The sequence below is a fragment of the Dicentrarchus labrax genome, unplaced genomic scaffold (assembly GCF_905237075.1).
Source record: "Dicentrarchus labrax unplaced genomic scaffold, dlabrax2021, whole genome shotgun sequence".
NCBI lineage: Eukaryota > Metazoa > Chordata > Actinopteri > Moronidae > Dicentrarchus > Dicentrarchus labrax.
Genome location: NW_026136718.1, coordinates 10,396,033 through 10,413,758, shown reverse-complemented (window position 1 = coordinate 10,413,758; position 17,726 = coordinate 10,396,033). Strand labels below are relative to the sequence as shown.

At 39.8% G+C, this 17,726-nt stretch overlaps 1 protein-coding gene and 1 long non-coding RNA gene across 4 annotated transcripts in view; one reads left to right on the top strand and one right to left on the bottom strand.

The window, feature by feature from the left end:
* The first annotated feature begins 1,797 nt into the window (after positions 1-1,797).
* homer3b (homer scaffold protein 3b) overlaps positions 1,798-17,726 on the top strand; it is a 45,197-nt gene continuing 29,268 nt past the window's right edge. For 2 of the 3 annotated variants that reach the window (XM_051376248.1, XM_051376247.1), the window contains exons 1-2: positions 1,798-2,258; positions 4,678-4,723. In XM_051376248.1, the coding sequence (XP_051232208.1) occupies positions 4,701-4,723 (23 nt within the window). In that variant the 5' untranslated portion in view covers positions 1,798-2,258; positions 4,678-4,700. The remainder of the gene's footprint in view (positions 2,259-4,677; positions 4,724-17,726) is intronic. The other variant, XM_051376249.1, reaches the window with a different exon arrangement.
* On the bottom strand, positions 2,914-8,180 carry LOC127350053 (uncharacterized). Its single transcript, XR_007880512.1, has 3 exons — positions 7,958-8,180; positions 5,723-5,796; positions 2,914-5,587 (listed from the first exon to the last, which is right to left on the bottom strand). It is a non-coding gene; the product is annotated as an uncharacterized LOC127350053 (long non-coding RNA).

Below are 17,726 nucleotides of genomic sequence, written 5' to 3'. Positions count from 1 at the left end.
TGCAGGTATTGTATTATTTTCTCATACCTGCCACAGTGAGTGTGAAGAAGCAACTGCTTGACTGCCGAAGGAGAGAAATCTTCAGCAGACCCATCTGTGTGTGCACACTGTGCTGCCAGAGGTGATTAATGCTCTGTGTGTTACAGGCAGAGGCCTGGAGGTTCAGCTCCATCCTGCCCACACTGTCCAGCTGTGCTGCAAACTGCCTCGAACCGGCTGAGTAGTGTCTTTTTAAATGAACATGAGGGTTGTTTGCATGAGATCTGCTGTTCCCTGTTGCCTCCCCGCAGCACAGAGGAGCAGTCAGCTGAATCGCTGTAACAGGCCACTGAGCAGCACGATTAGCGCACAGGAGCTGCTTCCGTCGCTCTTCCACTACATTTGATGCTCTTGAACCTATATTCAAGCAAATAAGTGGTTTATTTGAAATCAGCAGTGACTCCAAACCGAGGCCCGTATGAACTAATGAGGTGAAGAGTAGCTTTAAGTGTGCTACAGCAGTGAGTTTAACCCGTTTATGAGGAAGGCTGTGACACTTTAATAAGGAGAAACAAATGGGTGAAATATCTTCTAGTGTTCTTTTGTCTTCTTCTTCCTTTTACCAATTAGCAGTTCAGTGAAAATTGTACATTTTCAAAACCGATTTAACATCATGAAAAATCTAAATTACATTTAAACACATTTTCTGTATAATTTTATGTTTCTCTTGTGTGTGTGTGTGTCTGAATAATTGATTGATTGATTGATGTTTTATGACTATAACCTGTGGGTTTCATAAAAAAACATACATTTAAATTGTGCTTTTTATGATGATGTCTTCATGTTTTATGTCATATTATGTGCTGTCATGTATGGTTGTTGATGTTATTGTGACATTTTAGATGTGCTTTGTGCAAAGCGAATTCCCCTAGGAGCAATAAAGGTTTGATCCATAAACCTTATGCAGATTAAAATGGGGGGGAAATTGGCTTTCAAAAATTGCCTATTTAATCAGTGAGATGAGGAAAGACAGCTCAGGAATTCAACACACGTTATTAATCTAATATATGCAAATCATTTTATAAACAGGCACTTTAGAAATCCCAGAGGAACTTGTATCACTTTTATTGTGAGCATGTTTATCTGTTTTTTGATTTATTGGATGTTGGATGGCTTTCTGACGTATCTGTGCAGTATTAACCAGGTTTACCACAGTTTATTATCCCAATGTTATGCGATTTTCAGTGAGATGATTACAGTGATTTGATGACATAATCATGGCAATGAAAAATGCTTCATTCCCTAATGTATAAAAATCACTGTATCGGTGCACAATAGTGAGTTTATTGAGCTTTGTGGTATTTTCCAGTCTTATATTATTTTGCTATCCCACCAACAGAAGGATATTTAACGTTTCCATGTGAGTTTATCCATCATAGTATTTGATGGGATTACCATATAGCTCTGTATAAACAGCTTTATACTGAATATTATCTGATTTAACGTGAGATCAACAGAGTGGGTGCGGGATTGGACATCTGACAGATTATTTGCTGAAGCTTTTTTTTTGTAAAACAGCCATTTGACTTACCACCAGTGGTTCAGATGCCTCGCGCTTTTATTACGCTACACTTCATAAATACACATTGAGGAGGGCTTTTAAGACTGTCCGCAGCCCATTTACACAGATTATATTTCACATTCTGGCATTTAAGTGGGAAGTAGGGACAATGAGTTGGGGGGGCGGGTTTGTGGTTTGCAATGTGGCCATAAGATGGCGCTGAAGAGGCTCCACGGTCCCACCAAGAGAGTTGAATGGGATCCCAGTGTGATCTGGCAGGAGGCGGGAGGGGAGCGCAGCACAAGTCCTGGAAGAGGTTTGAGCCAAAAGCACTCCACTGCCCGACTTTCATCGACATTCCTCCGTCTGTCCTGCCCGCAGAGCTGAGCCAAACGATCCACAGTGCGTAATTACGCACGGGGACGGAAGATCCGCGGTGTTGCTCGCCGTGGAAACCCGTGGACAAAGGCAGGCTGGAGTACAACAACTGACTTGAGAGGAGAGGAGAGGAGTACTGTTGTAGGGGAAAGGGGGGGAGGGAGGGGGGAGATCTGGAGTCGGAAGTGATTTGTCTGTTTTTTTCCAGAAATGTAACTTGCGTCCTGGATTTTGTGGAAGAAGCGAATCAATTTGGAATAACGAGGGAAAAAAAGGACAAAAAGTGGAGCGGTGAGTGGCATCAGACCCCAAACCAGCATCCAGATCCACGGAGCATGGGGTAAGTTTGACTCTTGTGTCTGTTGTACAGTTATTTTACTCTCGCTGTCTGGAAGTGATTTTGTACAGATGGCGAAATACTTGAAAAGTGAACTTTGTGGTGATTTTCTGCGCCTGTGGCTGTTTCTAAAAACCACCTTCTCTCTCTTTTAAAGCCTTTTTGGAGTAATCGATCTGAATTCTAACACCAGTTCCCATGTGACACTGCGTTGTTCTCTTTGTTTACACTCTCAAAGACATAATTGAGAGAGCAAGCTTTTTATTTGTGAACCGTAGAGCTTGACCCAGTTTCATCACAGGTCTGATGTCCGTTTACACCGTAATGTGACTGTAAGAAGGTCAAATTCACATGTTGAGAGATCGTGGCTGTATAACATTGAACCCTTTGGCTGATACACACACGTTTTGTTTAAAATTCAGTCAAGCTGTGCTCAGTCTCGTGTGTGTGTGTGTGTGTGTGTGTGTGTGTTAAATTATACACGCCAGTCTTCAGCTGAACACACCTGAACCCTCCTCACATTACCAGAGTCCATGCTGTCAGCCTCCTCCCTCTGGGCCAGTACTGTGACACTTTAATTGAGAGGATACTAAAATGACTGAATGGGAGCAATTTTAGAGCTTCCTCAGCACTCTGTTATCTCCATAAGTGTTATACTGATATATTTTTGGAAGCCCATTATTACACTATACACTTTATTTACAGCAGTTTTGCTCATATTCCTCTTTTAAAGAGACAATGAAAAGAAATTTACACTGCAGCCCAATTTATATGTCATAATGGACACATCACTTTTAGAAGGTGTTAATGCATACATAGTCTGTTTATTTACAGCTTAAATGAGTCTCTATGGGGGGATATCCAAATTCTACAGACCAGTACTGTACTGAACTGCCCAGTGATGTCACTGAATCCCTCAGAAGACATGCAAGTGTGTCCTACAAATGTCCTTAAGACCAGGCTGAACCTGCACCTCCTCCTCAAAGGAGACACACACAAACTGAGGAACTGCATTCTGGTGGTCCTTTTACTTGTAGTAAAGTCAACTGTGGAGTTTACAGCACAAGTACCAGCTCATTGGGAAGTGCAGTCACACAACATAAAGTTATAAAATGTAACCATGATTCCCTGAGTGGAGAAACTATCTCCCAGTCTTGTTCCATATCACAAATGTACAGTGACTGAATTATCTGCAAGGTGACACTCAGGACCCAACACACGCTCTGAGCAATCTCTAACTCAACCTTCCACCCCACATCTAGTATACCCAGCCATGTACTCAACATGTAAGTGGATGTGTAAATGAGGATGGGAAAGACAAAGTGGTATCTGCACATACAATATCTCTATTATACAGCCTGACAGTGGAAAGTTTCAGGTTGACTGTGCCCTCTTTTCAAGTGATATCAGTGGCACATTAGCACCCACGGAGACCTGCTGTAAAACATCTGCAGCCCAGTGGGGCTTTGAAACAAACATCTGATCTGATGCCTTGGGTTTGATGCATTTATACTGTGAGAGACACAGATCACTCGGTGTCATGAAGGACCTTTTGATAGACAGAGGCAGCCTGCAGCTCTTCTGCCTTCTTGACAGAAGTGAGCGCCTGGAGCAGGAGAGTCTCGATTAACAGCCACTTCAGGTCCATAAACAAAATGAGTAGTGGGTTCACAAGTGCTCTCATGCTGTGTGCAGCTTGCCTTAAAGTACTTATCTATGTAATCTAAACCAAGTAGGTCCCTGTACAAATGAAATATGTCATTTGATGGAGAGAAAGTCTCAACATAATTGAGATCTAAACAAAGCATAGTTTAAGTCTGGCTTCCATTTAACACCTGCTGTAGCTTTTCCACTCTTCCAGTTGAAGGATATATTCATCAGAAACTGATTAACCACACAAAGGCAAATACATGGTAACACAAAATGGCCACATCACAATTTCTTGTCAGTTCCTGAATGCACCATTAAATAAATAAAGAACACAACTGATCACCAGAGGTGTCTTAAAATTTTGCACGAAAAAATCTGCATTTCTTGGTCACATTTGAGCCGACTATTAGTGTGACTAGTATTTTAAAGCACCATTTTAAGTTAACATTGTTTAATCAGAGTGTATTAATTGGTTAGTGTTATGTTTTTACTATTTACAATATTTATATAGTTACTTTATTTTGAAATCTGTCAAACATTGCTGTGATTCAAGTTTTTTTTTCTCTGACTGGATCATTTAATTGTTCAGCATATTTGACCTAAGTTGGATTATAGTTTCCAACCTCATCCTACTTGAGGTAATGCCCTGTGTAGCTGCACTGTATTCTCTGTATTGGGATGTCTGATAATAATCACTGACAAGTTTCACTGGTCAGTTTTTTTTTTTTTTCACTGTGTAACTTGGATCCTCTTTCCCCTTGTTCTGCTGCAGAGGAGTTGCCTGCGAGCTGTAAAATGTTCCCGCTACATCGAGAGAGGTACTAACACATGTCATGTCCGTGTTGTGACTCTGCATGGCAGGGATGGGCGATAAGTTTAGTTTTTGATCTTCTTCCAAATAATACAGAGCATCAGATGACTGTTATTGATACCTGTACCTTCCATCAACATAAGCTACAGCATTCATCTTTGTTTGTATATGGACGTTATTTGTCAGAAAACACTGCAAGTGAAACATTTGCTGAATATTTTTGCAGCTTTGTAATGTAAAAGTCAACATTACATCATGACATTGAGAAAGAGCTTTTGTGTTGGCTCTGGTTTGATACTCAAGAATACAACTCCAGCATCTGTACTTTTGATACCTTGGGGATCAATCCGCCCATCCCTACTTCATCAAACATTTATTTACCTCTGAACAAAATCCACCCTCATCACATCCCCATAATGTTTATCCTCTCTTCGGTTTCTGTGATTGTTCTAACTGTATTGTTGGAGTGGAGGTGTCATGCTTGTCATTGATGTGCAGATGTTGTCAGCTCGCTCTCCTCTTCTTGTTGTCTCTTCCATCATATTGTCCTCCTGTCAGCAGCTCCACTGCAGCTCGGCTGCTCTGTATACTGTTGGGTTGTTTTGACTCTTTAACAGTGCATCATGTTTTGTAAGATGTTGGTATGTTTTGCACATCAAACCTTGATTTTGGAAACAACTGAAGCTGTCAAATATGTAGTGGTGTAAAAAATGCAATGTTTTCCTCTGACATGCAGTGGATCGAAATCCTCAAGAGACATACTGTCCGTACCGATACCTCAAACCACTGCTTCCCAACCTGTGAGTCCTGGTCCCAACTAGGGGTCACTAAATCTTAATGGGGCGTTGCAAGGCCTTGTTGATTTTATGGGCTGTAAGAAAAGATGTAAGAGAAATATTAGTAGGCCTGTATCTCAGTATTTCATTTATTTCTGTGGAAACCAAATGGAATTGTTATTTTTAAAGTTTTAAAGATTATTATTTAAGATATAAAGTAAAAAACTCACAGTATAAGGCACTTTGAAGGCCTGAACACAAGCTTTATTCCCAGAGCGTTCACTCTCTGCTAAACAGCCTTATCCTGAGTTAGAAAAGTATGCAGTTAAAATAACCAAAGAGCTTACAATGAAAACACGCACGCGCACACACACACACACACACACACACACACGGCCCTTGTGTGTGATTTAAAAACAAAAAAACATAATACAGACAGACAATAACATAAAAAGTTCCTAAAAATGTTAGTAAAAGTCATCTCTGGGGCAGTATTCATAGGAAATAATTTTACACACAGTTACACAATTTTACAACGTCATGCAGTTATTGCTATATTACTATTTGGGTACCATGTACAGGCTATCACTTGTTCTGTACTGTTATTGCTGTGCACTGAAAGAATATAAAATATCTTTAAAATATATCACTTAGTCGGGGGTCGTCATTTTACTCAATGATAGAAAAGTAGTCTTAAGGAAAAAGGTTGGGAACCAGTGCCTTAATTCACTCAAATCCAAGCTAACAGCCTTGTCGCACTGTAAAATGAATAATATATTCTCCTTATAAGCCATTTGATGTTTGATTCTCAAAAGATGGAGTATAAGTATAAAATTATAGCTCAACATTTCAAGAGATGAAATGTCACTTCAATAACACTTTCCACAAGTGGTATCAATCTTCTCAACTCTGAAAAAGAAAGTGAACGTGATTGACCTGAAATTCAATTTCAGTTCAATTCCCTTTGCTCTGAAGCATATGAGAAGGTAACAGCTGTTAAAAAGCAGTGTATATTTAGACAGTGTGTGGCATTTTGTCACAGTATGATCATCTATCTACATAATTACAGAGGAGTCATTTGGGACGGTGACGATATTGCTGCCCATATCATCTCATTTGCTGTTGAAATCTGCCTTAACGTCACCGTGCAGCCTCCCTCTACAGCACAGAGGATGTCTAAACTTTGGTTTAATCAGTTAATCTGCAGCATAATGCCATAAAAACGGTTCAGCGTCTGCGTCCTCCCACTGGCCAAGGAGAAACCAGCTGGTCTGTGGGGAGAAGAGCTTCCTAATTGCTGTTTTGGAGACATCTGCAATTGCTAGAATAAACAGTCATCCCGGCTCACTCTCTTTCTGTTCACTTCATTTCACAGTGTTTTATTGGCATGAAAATGAATAACAGAACCGCTGGAGGATAGCCATGAAAGATCAGGTCTTTTCTCTGTCTCTCCGTCCTGACCTTCATATCAAAACACTCTCAGCTTTTTGTCACCTTCACTGTGTGAGACAGCAGTAAGTTATCAGTCATACTTTTGCAAGAGGAGCTGACCTTCAGATAACTGAAGTGCTGTTGTTCAACACAACCAGAGCTCATGGTTTTGGCAATGTTGACACTTTAAGGCTTGTGGTCATGCAGTGTATTGTTCGACATCTTCTGAAAAACCCCTTTCACTTGTTTCACACCAAAGCTTACTTTGCAGCAATGTTAAAAATCATGTGCCATGTATATGTTATGCTTTAGATTTGTTGAGCAGCTACAGTATGAGTTAGCGTTCACACTCACGGTGCTATTTTGGTATGTAGTTGTAGTTTGCGTGTCATGTTGCTGGACTGGGCCAGACACTCTCGCTGGCTCAGGAATGTGGACACGAGGCTTTCTTACTCTCAGAGGTCAGAGGAAGCACACCCGTAAAGGAGAAATGCTTTTAGAGGAACAAAGTGAAACTGCCAAAAAGAGAAGCAAAAAAATAAAAAAAATCTTTTCCTGTCTGAGAAACCTGAAGTCCCCAGAGGCTGAAAAAAACCATAGCAGACTTCCATTTTTTTTGTGTGTTTTAATGCGCAGATGGTGAAAAATGATGCTCTGCTGATGAAGCACTCAGCTGACACTCTCGTTTAGACCGAATTTACTCTTTTCTAAGTTTATGGGTCAACATGTGTTTTTCAACCTGACAGGCCGAACATGGCTCTCTGTGAATACCTTCGGATTACTGCAGAGCTGTTAGAAGACTTCTAGAGATAACCCTGTAGAACGTACGTACTGACAGCAGTTTCTCGCCCTCTCAACTATATATTTTGCTCGGATACTTGAATGTGAATAATATAATGTGAGTTGTTGCATAAACTAAAGTTACATCAGACCATCTGCAGTCTTTCCACACTCATGCATCTCCAGTATAACAGCAATACTGCAACACTGACCGCTCAAGTTAAAGGATAGGATCACAGACTGTCAGCACTCACATGTCCATGCGCACATTAAAACAATCTTTCTTCATAATTCTTCCTCTTGTTCATATTGGCCACAAAGAGATCCACAGTCCTTCTTCTCTGTAAAAATGCATTTCAAAGCTTCAAAGCATCAAATAGTTCTGTTTCACAGTGAGTTTTTTTAGTACAGCAGCCCTTCTCTCTGTCCTTCACTCAGCAAGGAAACGCTGTCTGCGGAAACAAATAGAGGATGTTTTGTAATGAAAAGACTGTAACTTTGGAAGATTTTTTTGTTGTTATGACTAAGTCTGACTGAATGCTTCATATTAACTAAATCCATTGTTGCACAGTATGAGGAAAGTGCTTTTTGTCCCTCATTAATCACTTTGATTAAAACCTTGGAAGGGCTCTCTTCACTGTCAATATGCACAGGATGAATAAACCAGTGAACTTTTCAATGTACATATAGTATGTGGCTAAAGACTTGAACAAATGGGAGCCTATTCTCTACCTGAGATTTCTTACATCAAGGGTTTTTTTTTTGTGATATTGGGCTGAATAATTGGCTTGACTTGAAGCACATAGTGGTATACTATAATATAATATAATGTAATGTTATGTTATATGGCATCAAACATGCCCAGAGCACAAATATATTGGAGTTACTACAACGACATAAAACAGAGAGAAAAGGAGCAAATCCTCACATTTTGAGATGCTGGAACCAGCAAAAGGTTTGACATTTGTATACCTGGTGCTTTGACCCTCACTTAACCTCTTAGCCATCTCCCTCATCAGATCCCCTGCAAGTTTTCTGATCTACTGTTTAAAGTGTGAATGCTGACTTTAAAGTACAACCAATAGGATTTGTGGCAGCGAGTTTTGCAGCTTCCTCATCCCCCCGAGGCTATTTACAGCCCGCAGAGCTTATAGGCTCCATTTATTGGCAGTTTAAGGAGTATTTTCTCAACTACAGAAGTGACTGGTCTGGTCTGACTGCAGGCCAGACAGGAGGGTGCAGCTTCTGTTTCACAGATCAGAGATTCAGGGCGTTGAATGGATACTGAAGTTAAGAAGAGAGATGAAGAGAGCAGCGAGAGAGGATTAGAAAGTGATGACTTGGGGTGAAGACACACAGATCTCAGCACCACTGTGTGTGTGTGTGTGTGTGTGTGTGTGTGTGTGTGTGTGTGTGTGTGTGTGTGTGTGTGTGTGTGTGTGTGTGTGTGTGTGTGTGTGTGTGTGTGTGTGTGTGTCTGTGTGTGTGTGTGTGTGTGTGTGTGTGTGTGTGTGTGTGTGTGTGTGTGTGTGTGTGTGTGTGTGTGTGTGTGTGTGTGTGTGTGTGTGTGTGTGTGTGTGTCACTGAATAAGAAGTAGGTTTAGAAAAATCTGAGACCAGCTGAGTATTTTTTTTAAATTTCTGGTTGTAAGCTTATCACAAATTGTATGAAAGTAATATTTAATGAATGTATTCATTAAACATCAAATCTCATCCAATTTAAACCGGTTTAAAATGAGACATGAGTGGTTGAACTACAGGAACTGAAGGCATTGTGTGTTGCTCAGAGCTCTTCAGCACTGTGTGGTGGGTGTCAGTTGTTGTGTTGTTTGATTCTTGGCTCAACTATTTGCCCACAGAGCTGCTCAAGTTCTTGGTTGTGTCTTGTTTGTTAGGAATGAACAATGACCCCAGAAAGAACACCAGTATTATGATCTCTCTTTTTTATTATTTACACACACCACATCTGAAGGTTTCCTACATAGCGAAACTTGTCTGGCCCAGTGATAACCCACACAGCCCACTTACATCTGGCCCAAGTGCAGCAATGAATTACAGTCCAGAGGTGGTCCAGACAAATGAGGAAACTAACCGAGTAAACGCTAGGCCTGAACATAAACAAAAAGATAAGGCTGTGTCTTTGCAGTACTACAGTATTTGATTATAATGCTGTTTGGACACACATTAGACTTTTCATCAGAGATTGCAGCTCCTGAAACTTGTCTGGTCCAACATAGGGCCAGAATAGGGCCAGCTAGCTGACTGTGATATGGTTATGTTATGGGCCATATGTGGCTACCGCCTTTTGGACAGTAATTCGTTGCTGTATTCGGGCCAAGTGTATTGGGCTAGACCAATTTTGACCAAAGTTGTTCATTCAGGGAACATTACAGAGCAAGTCTTGAAACCTAGGCAGAGTCGACTAGGCGATGATTAGCTGAATAATCCAGTGTTTGATCGACAGAATTGGCAACTGTTTTTTGATGATTGATTAATTGTTATTTTTCAAGCAAACATACCAAACAACTTCTGGATTTGCTGCTAATTTGGGGTTTTGAACTGTTAATCAGATAAAATAAAGCAAGTTGTTACCTCAGGCTTTAGGAAAGTTTGATGGGCATTTTTTACAATTAACCGATTGATCGAGAAAATAATTATCAGGTTAATTGATGATGAAAATTATTGTTAGTTGGCACCGTGATGCCGACCTGTAACTTCCATCATTAAGTTTTACATGTTGTATTTCCCACTTTGTTCGTTCACTCCTAATTCTGATGTTTTTTGAAGACGGCACAAGTGAAGAGAAATCCATGTAGCTTCAAACTAGTTGTCTTGATGTTTTGAACTCTGCACGTGTCTTTCCTACATCATAGTCAGTTTGGATCTATATGAGATGTGATTTCTAAAGGAGGCAATGAACCGTTATTGAAGATGTGCGAGCAGTAATTTGTAATTGAGCACGAAGGCCTGTGGTGAATGCAGCCACGTAGGTCAGAGAAAGTGTATTAAAGCCTCCTTGTTCTGATTCCTCCCCGTAGAAAACTCAGCCCTCGTACTGTCTGTCTTCCAGCTCGTCCAGATGGAGCTATCATACAAGTCCCTCTGTTTATGGCCTTTGCTGCAGACGGCAGCCAAACACTTGTAATATTTTCCTGTCCCTGAGAGGAATTATTTCATCTGTGTGAATGTGAAGCATGAAGAAGAGCTTGCATGCTCAGCAGAAGCCTCTCCAGGAGACATACTGGAGGAGTAAAAGGGCTGTATTGTTTGGTCTGACATTTTATCAGATCACTCATCCTGTATGTACACCCATAACCTCAAATTCATCTGAATACTTAATGGCAATTAATTTATCATGAGGGTGGAGTTGCCTCCTCCTCTAACTGGTGTGCTTTTATGGGGAATGTAGAAGACTGTTAGTGGATTAAAGAAAACTTAAAGCTTCAGCCATCAGCTCAGACTCAGCTGCTTTACCCTCCAATTCTCTGACAATGCCCGAATATCAAATAAAGGTTTACTTAATGCAAACTTCCAGAAGTTTTTTTTTTTAAGGGAAAGTGTAGTTTTAAATCCGTCAGTTGGCACCACATCAAAATCAGGAGATGATCCAACGGTGACAGCCCCCCCTGCAACAGACCGCTGCCGGCTTGTGCGGTGCATGAATACAGAGACGTGCAGGAGTGAAGATAAAATGTCCTGGAAAGGCATGAAAAGTGCTTGTGCCCATGAGGTTTGAACCACACTTGAGGATTCAGCCCTGTTCCCCTGCTGGCCTGCCTGTCTGCCTGGGCTCAGATCCCAGCAGAGCTTTCCCTCCTGTGTCTCCCGGTTTTGCCTGTCTGTCTTTTTCTGTCTCCTTCACTCTGACCCTGAATACAAAATAATAATAAAAAAATCCAAAGGGGAATGTACTAGCTGTTCTAGTTTTTATAACAGGCTGTTCCTTCAGAGTATCCCAAACAAAACCATCTGTGAAAAGCTTCTCCAGTAACTCACACTGGTTTTAGCACATCTCTAGTTTAGGCAACAATGGCAATAAGAATGTAGATAATTATTTTTTTAATATTTTGTCATCTGAGCATTTATTGCCACTAATTCAAATTATTTTTGTAGTTGTCATTTTTAAAGCACAATGCTGAACATTTCTTAGTCCTCAGCTTCTCAGTTTTAAGGATTTTCTGCTTTTCTTCTGCATAACGTGGTTTGATTAACTGGATATTTTGGAGTTTTGGAGTGTTGGTCAGACAAAACAGGCAATTTGAAGACATCAGCATGGACATTTTTTAACTATTTTCTGACATTTTATAGACCAAACCATTATATATTGATGTATTGAGAAAATAATTGACATTTTAATGAATAAAGAAAACAGTAGCAGGTCTGATCCCCATGCAAGAGGATGTACACTGAGGGAGAAAAGAGGAATTCAGTTGGAAAACAAACTTTTGACTCTTTGGTTAAGGGTGAGTTTCTCTAATTATGAAATACCTTCCACATTTCCCCTGATAGATAAACTAAAAGTAGCATTTGCAACTAGTGTGAAGGAAAACACATCTTTATCTTCACACAGCAAAGTACAAAGGGACATTTTTAGAAACTTGTTATTCTCATTTGCTCTCAACTCATTTGTTTGGAGGTTAGAATGGTTTCTGTGTGGAGAAAATCTGCACACAGCATTTAAACATAACTTAAATTACAAACAAAAATTAGTAGTAGTTTCTAGTAAAACCTTATTTTTTTATGATATATTAAATCTTAGTATCATTATATCTTAACTTCATCATGAGACACGCAGACATTGTAGTTATGGTTCTCAATCATGAAATCAATTTACACCTCAATAAACATGTCCCATTTTGACCCTTGTAATTATTGAGCTGTAATCTGCAAGTCTCCCTCCGCTCATGCATGGATGCGTTGCAATGAGTGAGTGCAGTATGATGGAGGGGGAGGGATAGGGCGGATGTATATTTGACCTGGAACTGTTTCACAATAATTGATCCAGATGATCCCCTCACTGGAATTAGGTCTCAGGCAGCAGCAGAGGAAAGTAACTGCAGCATGAAGATTTACACTATTATAGAACATTTACAATTTGTGTACCTGAATACAGTTTACAGGTACATACACACAGGTAGTAGCAGCAGCAGCAGCAGATCAACTTACGAAATATGATGCATTGCTTCTTATGGAAATACCCAACAGTACGTAAAGTAATTTTAAAACCAACCAACCAGGACCAACATTATAAGTCTGTGCACATGGTTCAGTAATGATCTAATCATATGACTGTATGTGTAATATAGTGTATTTCTGTACTTGCACAAAATGTGGAGTTAGTGTGTTACACCGGATAAACCAGTATTCCGGTTTGAATTTCCTGTAGTTTATGAACTTTTCATATACTGTTGCATAGATGGAACAACTCATTTGTTTCTTGTGCATCAGTTTATATTGATTTTACAACTATTTTAAAGTATTTGGTTTCGAAAAGAAAGTAAATGTTAAAGCTGTTGGCAGATCTTTTTTATTTTTAGGTTCTGTTTGCAATTAATTCCTTAATATATTGCAACATTTTGTGGAGTCAAGGAAACCTTATAGTAATCTCCCAGCAGTAGAATAGACACTATAAAACTATATAAAGACCCTGTCATGCCACAGATTTTTGGTCCTACTGCCCAGAACTATGTTGAGTGCATGACTTTAATTGTAATTGAGTGTTTGGTGGTAGTGCTACATTACTGATTTAGTATCTTTAATATCTTGCTCTTTTATCAGACATTAATCTGATAACCTGTCTTCCTATCGGGTTTGTTTTGTTGCCCTGATCCTTTAACTTAAGCGTAACATTTCACTTGTCTACACTCAGCTCTTCGGGTTGTCAGTTACAAGCAGCTGTCTCCTTCGTCACACAGGGTTTTACTCTCACAACACCTGATTTAATTAAGAGCTACACAGTTTCATGTTAATTGGATCGAGTGTGTGTAACGTACAAGACGCTGCACCACATCAAGATACACACCGCTCTCTGCTGCGCAGCATTAGTTAAGACGGCTGCTGTGCCGTGTTTGCGCTTACTCACCTCAGGAGGGATTTAATCCAGTTTTAATCTGCTCATATCATCAAACCTCGACGTGATGCATCCTGTCTGAGCTGATTAGCTTGACGGGCTTTTCACATGGCAACGTCAAGACGAGCCTAATGAATGATGGGACATTAATTTGTGTGTGATCCACTGTGACGGCTGGGAGCTGATGAGCAGTCAGTCACCGTTTCTCATTAAGATGAGAACATGATAGAATGGAAAACCTGACAGAAGCTATTTTACGTTGATGTTAAATCTTATTTATTTTGGCTCATTGGCTTATTGACTTTAACATCCTGGTTATCAGTAATGCAGACAGATAATTAGTTTTATTGAGTGTGATTAAGTACTTTTCATGGTGCTGTTGATATGCTTGAGTCATGTCTGATGTTTGAGCAGGATGAATGTTAAGGTTTACCACAAACCTCAGATCAATCCTTCCCACCTGAAAAGCTTTGTCACAATATGTTTCTTAAACTTCAGTAAAAATGGCTTTGCTGCTTAAATAGATTTACACACATTCATATCACCTCTTCACTGTTCTCTATGAAATACTTTCACTTGATATATGGTTGCTAAAATGGCCTTGCTCAAGGGCAATTGCGCAGTGGCTGTTAAAGGTGATAGAGATGATAACTCACGCACATAAATGCTCAAGCTTGGAAATTTGATTCAATGATTGAAGGCTTGAAGCCCATTCGAGCCGCCTTACAGATGCCCTGTCTGTTACGGAGTTTGGTTATTGTCTTTGTCAGGATGAAGATTGAACTTTTAATTGCACGAACATTTCAACCAGTAGGGACAAATGAATGAAGATATTTGTTTATTATATAATATAATACTTTATTAAGTCTTGACAGACTGTCTCTGCAGGGAGGTTTTTGTGATCGGGCGGCGTCTGCCCTGAGCAGCAGCAAGATAAATCCCCCCGTGGAGTCTGGTGGTGGCGGCTGATGACTCTGCTGAGGCTGATAGGCTAATGAAGTAATGCAGCAGCTGAATCTGTGAAGACTGGGGGAGGTGGAGGGCAGCACATCACAGCTTGACCTTCATTTCTTTCAGGCATATTTGGGTTACAGTTAGAAATAATTGTGGCAAAGAGAACCAAAAGGCCCAGTGGTGCAGTGATTCCAACTTCTCAACTTTGCTGCTAATTCTGTGACTTTTTAAACTCCTGCAACTTTATTTCTTATACATGACTGACAACAGTTCTGCAGTGGCAACGTTTTCCACACAACAAAAGAACAAGCTGTCATCCAAAGCATAAAAACCACATGTTTGTAAAGCTGTGGTATGTTCAGTGTGAAAACATTTTAACATTGCACACAGAACTTTGCAATAGAATTTTTCAGTTGGTATTTCTGGTATAAAAAAATAATAATAATAATGATAAAACCCCCAAAACAGTAGTGACCTGTTAACTACAGTCCAAACACTAACCAGTGCAGTAAGAATATTGCATGCAAGATTTACTCAAAGAGGACACACAGCTGTATTATTTTGGTGCTATAATAGCAACAAATGCATTGCAGCAGCAGGACGTTAATTACAGCGCCGTTAACATTTAGAAGAACAGTTTGGCTGCATCGAACGTCTCTCTGTTGGTGGTTGTGCTAGTTGCTGATGTTTTCAGTCTTTTTATTGGCAGACATTTTGGCTTGTTAAAAAAGGAAAAGCACAGGTGTAAATAAGAACTTTAATGGCTTCATTCCATTCATTTCAAGTGTCCTAGTTAGCCATGACAGAGACATTATACCCAGTAGCGGGACACTGGAACTTATTAATGTTATAGATTACACCTTTCCTGCTAAACATGTCAAAACATCTGCTGTGATAAATGTCCACAGAAGAGCTCACATGGCTTTAAAGGACCAATGTGTGGGATTTTGTGGAATCTAGCGGTGAGGTTGTATTTGACGACCTAGAAAAGAGAATCGGGCTGTGAAGTGTGTAGGAGAAACTATGATGGCTGCAAAAGGCTCTATCTACAGCCTGTGATTGTTCTGGGCTACCGTAGAAACACGGCAGTTCAACCTGGCGGACTCCATTGGACGCAATCCATAGTGTCTAAATGTAAAATAAAAACGTCTCAAAAACACAACACTTCCTATATTCAGGTGATTATACACTAATAAAAACATACATATGAATACTATATTCCAATTCTGCCAATAGATCCTCTTAAATGTTACACGCTGGATCTTTTTAAGCAACCAAACATTGTGCAGCACTGAACTAATTAAGCCTATGCAGTAAGGTAGGATCAAACTAAATGCAGTGGCTTCCAATTTAAAGCCACAGTAAGCCAGGTGAGTTAGCTACTGGCTTGCTAGTCTCACAGGATCATGTAATTATTATGAATGAATTTATCATGTATACTTTCTAGACTTACCTGCACCCAAAAACTCCATTCATTGAGGTTAATGTTAAAGCTTATTTCTGCCCTCAGAAATGTTCGAGAAAGGAAAATGTTCTTTCAGCAACCAGTTATCACACAACTAAACTAAACTGCCTTGAAATCAAAGGTCAGAAAAACTTAAATGAATTCCTGAGTGCTCTGATTTAAAATCACCTAAGAATAAAACCTGTGTGTTTCAGAAACTGACCAACTATCTTACAAAAAAACTAGATTATGTAGCAGCAACCACACAGCACTTCTTCTCTAACTCCTGTGAGGAACTAGGTAGTTGTCAGAATATGTCTGACATTTTTGTCCAGCGACTGTATGTTGTTCAGGTAACTTATTTGTATCATCACTCAGTGATATTCATTGTATCTCGACCTGCTCCCATCCGGGACCTGAATCTGCCTTCTTGGCTGTGCTGCCATTGTCTATTGTCAACTGTGGCTTCAGTAATCTGTGTTGAAACAATAACGACTATTGTTTGTATGCAAATGTAATGTAATTCAACCAAATCCAGTGGGAACAATGCTTCATATAGCCAGTGCTGACCTATATACAGGGTTATTTCTCCTGCATAGACAAAGAACAGAGCCTCCTCCCAGCACACATTATCCTCATTAATGTCAGTGTATAATGGACTTGCGATGGGAATGGCTCATCGCATACATTAACATTATGCAAACTCTATTAGCCGTGTAATGTTGCATGAATTCACCAAAGTGTCTGTGTAGTCCTTTCACCGTCCCGTGATCCTCTATTCACTATTAGTCCCCACAGCGAGTGTATAGTTCTTCAAAGAGAGCAGGATGTCTAATTGTACTGCTAGCGGTTAGCAAATCTTCAGCTTCATTTGCTCCAATAGCCTCATTACACCAGGAGAGCATCAGTGACCTCGAGGTACTTGAAAAACACAATCACATTTGGATATTGGGAGTATTTTTGTCTCTATTTATAGATTTATCCACCATTATTGTACACTCGGTGGAAGAGCGGGGTCCCAGAGTGCCAAACAAGTTAATGATTTGCACTCACAGCTGAAAAAATCTAAATGATAATGATATTCAGTTCATTTTAATGATGGATACATATGTTTTAGCCTTTTGGCTTTGATCTGGGTACTAATGTGTGCGTGATATTCATTCATTCATTCATTATTACGTAAAATAATTGCATAACTCAAAAGGATAACTGATTGTCTTTTTTAAAGCTGCATACAAAAGCTAATTAACTGAAATGTATTTCTTTTTCTGAACTTTTTATACCATCCAAAAATAATACTTATTCATATACATGCTATAAATAAAATGAACAAAGCAAACATGGAAGTACATTGACGACAAAAGCTTTGCGAGAGCACAGAACAAATTCTGAGCGCTTTCCAGTCTGCAAGTCGACATTTGAGAGTGCGCAGACACAAATTCATAAGAACAGAATAAGATGGTTTGATTTTCTTTGTAAAGGTTTACAGTTATCTGCTACTGAGACTTCTGCCAGTTCCACCCCAATAAAATGGAGATAAATGGAAGTTGTGGTG